General features: G+C 37.4%; 1 protein-coding gene across 1 annotated transcript; it reads right to left on the bottom strand.

The window, feature by feature from the left end:
- Positions 1 to 3692: 3692 nt before the first annotated feature.
- On the bottom strand, positions 3693 to 5400 carry LOC136253364 (inter-alpha-trypsin inhibitor heavy chain H5-like). Its single transcript, XM_066046022.1, has 3 exons — positions 5381 to 5400; positions 4626 to 5141; positions 3693 to 4061 (listed from the first exon to the last, which is right to left on the bottom strand). Exons 2-3 carry the CDS (start codon positions 5131 to 5133, stop codon positions 3820 to 3822), a joined length of 750 nt encoding a protein of 249 aa, XP_065902094.1. The 5' UTR covers positions 5134 to 5141; positions 5381 to 5400; the 3' UTR covers positions 3693 to 3819.
- Positions 5401 to 6907: the final 1507 nt, after the last annotated feature.

Below are 6907 nucleotides of genomic sequence, written 5' to 3' on the forward strand. Positions count from 1 at the left end.
CTAGTAAAAAAAAGTCATGCATTAAGTTCCCTACTTGATATATCCGAAGATGAAATTACTGAGTCAGCTATTCCCACAATTAGTACTTCGTTACTAATGACAACCAACAAGAACCCACAATCGATCCTTAAATTCGTTTTATCTTTCTTGGAGTACGTTTGATTACCTGCTGGAAGTGCCACTGATAACTTGTACAGCAATGGTAAGCTGCAAGCTTCAATCTGAGAAAGCATTCCGTTCCGTAGTTTAGTCCATCATTCCGTTCCGTTCCGTTCCGTTCCGTTCCGTTCCGTAGAATAGTCCCCACCAATGGATACGCTCCTTTTTAACACACAGATGGCAACGTGTTGTTGTGAATGGTGCTTATTCGGATTGGTTAAGTGTTAAATCAGGAGTTCCTCAAGGGTCTGTTTTAGGCCCCTTGTTGTTTTTACTATATATTGACGATTTGCACAGTGTTGTCAAGCACTCTAAATTGAAACTCTACGCAGATGATGTCACCTTGTACAAGGAAATTAAGTGTGAATCTGACTGTAAATTGTTACAAGAGGACCTTGATCGCATTTGTGATTGGGCAGATAAGTGGCAACTTCGATTGAATGCATCCAAGTGTGACGCTTTTCTTACTTCAAATAAACGTAAGAAAATATCTTATGATTATTTCATAAACCGCTCTCTTCTATCCTGGAAATCCTCTGTGAAATATTTGGGAGTTTTCTTTCAATCGAATTTGTCATGGTCACACCACTGCAAGTATGTTGCAGCCAAAGCCAGCAAGTCCTTGAATTTTCTTCGTCACACTTTATGGGGTGCTAGCTACAACTGAGGCCAAATCCATGGTCTATAAGTCTTTAGTGCGACCTTCACTAGAGTACGCTTGCACTGTATGGAATCCTCACACTGTTTCTGATAAGTCCACAGTGGAATCTGTCCAACGACGTGCTGCACGTTGGGCCTGTGGAAGTCGTTGGTCACCATTACATAAGTGTTGGAATAAATCTTCTAATGCTTGTTTACAAGAGTTACACTGGCCAACACTGTCATCTCGAAGGAATTATTTGAGCGTGGCTATGCTTTATGACATCCTAAAAGGTAGGTACGATTCTTTGAAGCTATCAAATTACTGTAATTTCAATACATCTTGTACCCGAGCGCATCCTCTCACCCTTGTTCCGCTACAGTCTTCTATCAATTCTTATAGACATTCTTTCTTTGTGAACACTGTTTTCTTATGGAACACTCTATCGTGTGATGTATTTGATCTCAGCTCATCTAAGTTTCGCCAAGCTGTGTATAATTTGTTTTGTTGTAATTAATTTATATGTGTATGTGTTCTTTCTTGTTTTTTTGTAGCTGTGTTTTCTCTGTATTTGTCCCCTCCGTTTTTGGTTTTGTATCTTCTAGGGAAACACCCTCGTACAGGCTCTGCCTTTTGGTGTCACCCTGTCTTTTTTGACAAATCAGATAAATAATAATAATAATAATAATGCATCGTGCAAGTGTAGGCCAATTAAGGTCTGTAAGCATTTGCGTGACACTAGCGTAACGGGAGTAGTTGCCGCTGGTCACAAATCTAGCTGCTTGTCGTTGTGTTCTCTCAATCATATCAATATCCCTCTTAGTATGAGGTGCCCAGACAACAGCTGCATACTCTAGTTGGCTTAACCATTGCTTTGTACAACCTGTCCTTAATTGTTGGTGTACAATTGTGGAGGTTACGCTGAAGAAAACCTTTAGTTCTGTTAACCTTGGAAGTTATTTGTTTTATGTGTTCTGACCAGGATAGATTTTGGCTTATTGTTACACCCAAGTATTTGGCATGGTTGACTTCCTTGATTGGTTTATTTTGAACATTATACTGAGCTAGTATTGTGTGTTTCTTGTTAGCTATCCTAAGAAATTCGCATTTTTGTGGGTTAAACACCATTTTCCAATTGTCTGCCCATTTTCCCAGTACATCTAAATCCTTCTGCAACTGATTGCAGTCCTGTTCTGTGCGAATGGTGGCATAAAGTAATACATCGTCAGCGTATAACTTGATTTTGGATGATATGTTATTTGGTAAATCATTTATGAAACAGAGAAACAAAAGTGGAGCAAGGACAGTACCTTGAGGAACACCAGAGGTAACTGCTGTTAAGTGGCTCTGTTGACCTTCAACCACCACACACTGAGATCTCTGCAGTACAAAGTCTTTAATCCAGTCAAGTAAATTACCTCGGATACCGTAATGGTGGAGTTTATGGAACAGGTGTTGATGGGACACTTTGTCGAATGCCTTTGAAAAATCTAGTAGTACGACATCGGTTTGATCATTGTTATTTAAACTTTCAGCAAAGTCATTGATTGTCAATAGTAGCTGAGTTTCACATGAGCGACCTTGTCTAAACCCATGTTGTTGATCAATTTCTTGAAGGGAGGGGGGCATTTGCCCCAAATGCCCCATCCTGGATCCGCCATTGGCTGCATTGTATATTATGTATCAAGCAGTACACTAGAGACCAATCTACAACAAGGTATATCGGTGTGTTTGTTTAGTCATAATAGTTTACGGTGTACGAAATATATGTATACTGAAAAGCTAACCAATTAAAAATTTACAGTAGTATAGCTGAATTTTTTCGCTCGTGATTCTGATAAGCTTTTCTGGAGTGAAGTCTACTAGCAGCTATAATAGTGTAGGGATCCCCTTAAAGATATTAAATCAATGCATTTAGCTCTGGTCTCTGGTGTAAACTTTTTTACACATGCTCACCATCTTGCATAGAGTTGTTTAAAAATAAGCAATTTGGATTGGCAAAATTCAGTCACAAAAATTACTAATGTGCATGACCAGAGTGTTTACACAATGACAGCGGCGGAGGAAGTAGTTGATATGAGGGGGGGCTGGGCTAGCCCAGACTTATTTCTATATAGTTTGGTAAGGTGAGACCAAAAAAAAAAAAAAAAAAGGTCACAACCAACTGACAAGAGCTTTCCACCTCACCAGCTACCATTTCTAGCTGATAAACTACATAAAATCCTTACATAGCTCGCTACACATTGACTATACTTTATTAGAGTGACTGCTCTATTAGAGTATCTCGATCTTTATCACGGTTTTCAGCCCCACTCCAAGAAAGATAATTTCGTTGTGATATCATTCTGAGCTAAGCCCCCTAGCGCACCCCCCCCCCCCCCCCCCTTTCCGCCGCCTATGCACAATGAGATGTTATAGCCTACAGCTACAGTAGCTATCCACAAGTGGAAACCTTAACCTGCAGCTGTGCAATATATTCAGAGGCATTAAAACAGCTGTCAATTCTTATAAAGTATCACATTAGCCACCTTAGAAATAACAAGGATTGACAATAGAGAATATTTGTAGAGTCTCTACGAATGATTCGAATTCTGTGCAAGTCAAAGCCATTCTCTTTGCAATATGTAATGCTGTATATAGGTGAAGATTGTTTTAATTATATCACATTTCTTAGCTTGTTCTGCCAGTGTGTACATGTGATAGAATCCCTTCGGAATAATTTGTAGAGACGACCCTATATAGAGACACTCTCCTCTTCTAGCTCTACTATTAACTCCTGGTGTAATAATCATCAACATGTCAGTTGATTTTTAAGAAATTGTATGTTGTGCACAAGCACTAACAAGAAACCAAAGATATTTTGTGAAGAGATTTAACATGGGAAGACATTTTAGATCATAAGATTATAAGAAAACTTCCAAAAGTTATAACATACAAGATATATATCAATACGTACAACAAGATACTGTATACACAGTACAAGGCGCATAAAACTTAACAAATACTAGACTAAGGACTGCCTACACACTGAGATAAAACTGCCTATACTTAAAATTAGTAGAGAACAAAGTATCCATAATGTAGTCAGTGTAGGATCCTTCAATGATCCCCTCAGCTTGATAACCATGTGATGATATGGCATGTAAGCATAGCTTGTTAGAGGTCAGGAAGTCCCAGGTTGGTCTTCGTTTGAACTTCAAGCTCCTGTCATTTAATTGGAGAGTTTCATCTTTGATTGTCACTTCTCTACGTAAAAACTGACCTATAGAAATTTACAAATTCAGTAGTAGATTATAATTTAAATGCATACTCTTTCAAGGGTCTATGGACTCTAGACATCAAATATCCCTTAGCTATGTAATTTTATATTACAGGTAGTTTCTCTTGTATCACGCTTTGAGTTTCTTTTTTGCAGTCACATTTCAGAGCTCTTAAATGACCACATCCATTACTTTGATGCTTTAATGTTGCTTTATGTTAGATAGACTCAATCACCCAAATAAACAGACAACCACGGGCTATTTTCAATTCTTCTTTCAACTTATAACCAAATAAACCCATCAATTAGTCATGTACGTAGTGTATAAAATTGCAGTAAACCATACACCTACATTGTCAATGTGAATTAATACATGACTGTTACCAAAAGCTAGCAAACTATATTTAAAGTAAGTATGAGCTCACAGCTGGCTACAAGCCAGCTACGGAGATTATTCTGTGAATAGATGTGAGATGTATGTTTGTTTACTTGTTTTCCACACCTTTGTAAGCAAGAAGGTTTTTGTAACTTTGTACTGTACAATTTACAGAAATACAGTAAACCTACCCATAATACCATGAGAATGTTTGCTTATTCCAGAATAGTCTAACACGATGAGGTCAAGATGTTCATTTGTGAACTGAAACTTAAAAGCCAAACCAGACTGCTTTAGCTCTATAACAACATACGGTCGTTTCTTCTTAAAAGTTTCTCCAAACTCAATAGTAGTGTCCCTAACATCCATGTCTGTCACAACATGCACAGCCTTGTCTTTGACAGCAATGTTTCTCCCATCAACAAAAACACTTCTGTCAGCAGCAGAAATTTTCACTTTAGTAATAATTTCTTGTTCACATTTAGCTATGGAACACTTAGAGGATTTTATCATTACACCAATATCACCCAGGAATGTCGCATATTCTTGTAGTTTCTTTCCTTCTTTAGGTGGAATGAAGTAGGCATTAATATTGATCAGTGGGTCAGATATCAAATTGAATATAAAGTAAGGTATTCCTTGTAAGCTATAGCATAACTGAAGACCATTCACCAATGGTATGGCAAAATGTGGGTCCATTCCAACTCCTGTATAAAGCAAGCATGTATGTATGAACATATACTTATTACCATAATCGCTGCTACAAATGTCACTACATGAGTGTACAGTATGTGTGCACAAAAGTGTATAGTGCGCATTTGTGCGTGTGTGTATGCAGTGTTTGTGGTATATGTGTGTTGCATGCACACAGAGATGCATAGTACAATACACACTGTATAATATATAACCACACAACCTTACAGTAAATATCATGTATTAAACTTACCAACTGGTGTTTACAGTGATTGGTCACAGTTATCACATCATATACATATGGAAGAGAAATGGTATGAGTAAACAATATATGCAGTATGTACATGTAATTACCACAATACTCAATACAATAAAAATCAATGCATGGGAAAACCGGTCTAACCACCTACTTGTGAAAAATGCAAGTTTAAGTATATAGAATGTAGTACATGGGTGAGGTTGTTATGTACTAAATTTTCATACGTATATTTTATGCTAATTCCTCAGCTCTCTGCCATTTAGTGAGGTTGATTATAGCACAGACAAGCTCCAATAATAGTGATGGGTGGAAGGAGTTGCTTTCAGGAATATGTAAAGATGAGTTGTAGGCTTATCAGGGCTCAAAACTTGCGGAAATGAAAAGAAGTTTGCAGCACAGGCCTATAATACTATGACTCACTATTGTGCTAGGAAAAAGCAGCCAGTAAAATTACACTGTACACCCTACATAATCCTGGCTGATTTTGATGTAAAATTGATAGTGCTTTCATGTAGCTTTGTGTTTGGCATGCAAAATCAAATCTGCAATAAAACAGGTTCTCCCAGACACAGATCAAGTGCCAATAAAATAAGGTTGGAAAATCAATGCACAGCATGTAAACTAATATTAATGCTTCATTTTGCAACTATAATATGGTATGCCTACTTCAGTTTAGTACATGTGTGTGTGTGTGTGTGTGTGTGTGTGTGTGTGTGTGTGTGTGTGTGTGTGTGTGTGTGTGTGTGTGTGTGTGTGTGTGTGTGTGTGTTCGTGGATGTGTGTGTGTAGGCTTGAGCCAATTATGCTTTGAAATTGCCTATTATGGATTTTGAGCAGTGCTCATAAATCCAGCCTATTATGCTCAAAAGTATGCTCTCAAATCAAGATTATGCTTGAGAGCTGACTGTTTTGTTATAGTATATCTGCATTTCCTGACTGCTGTATTAGAGTAAGTGACTGCTCTATTAGATTATCTCAATCTTATTTCCATAAAGTGTGAATAATCAGTCAAGAAATAGTAAAATAATATCACTGCAAGAATTTTGATATGCAAATGCAGTAATAATGTGCAGTGTGTTCATGTTGTGTAGTATTTTTGGTGCGCACATTGCACATTTTAATTAAAATTCTTGAAAATCATCCTATTATGCTGGAATAATGCTTGATGCGTTTGATAGCCTATTATGCTCGAAATTATGCTGGAATAATTGACGCAAACCTGTGTGTGTCTGTGTGTCTGTGTATGTCTGTGTGTCTGTGTGTGTCTGTGCACGTGTGCCCATGCATGTTTATGTGCCTGCATTTGTAACTAAGATACAGTACATTACGTAGTTATGTACAAATATACTGCATATTTACTTACATTCTCTTTCTAAATCATCCAATGTACACAACATGAAAAAAGAAAACAATTTGTATATTTACAGTATGTACTGTATATGCATGTGACCAAGCTTATTTTACATGAACAATCACAGTAGTACATATGTATGCCAAAACCACAATATGTAGACTGCTATA

The sequence above is a fragment of the Dysidea avara genome, chromosome 1 (genome assembly GCF_963678975.1).
Source record: "Dysidea avara chromosome 1, odDysAvar1.4, whole genome shotgun sequence".
Classification (NCBI taxonomy): Eukaryota; Metazoa; Porifera; class Demospongiae; order Dictyoceratida; family Dysideidae; genus Dysidea; species Dysidea avara.

Coding starts and splice junctions, on each gene's coding strand:
- LOC136253364 (XM_066046022.1), bottom strand. CDS start 5,133: ATGGACCCACATTTTGCCATACCATTGGTGAATGGTCTTCAGTTATGC. Junction 4,062..4,625: donor ACATTCTCATGGTATTATGG/GTAGGTTTACTG, acceptor AAATTTCTATAG/GTCAGTTTTTACGTAGAGAA.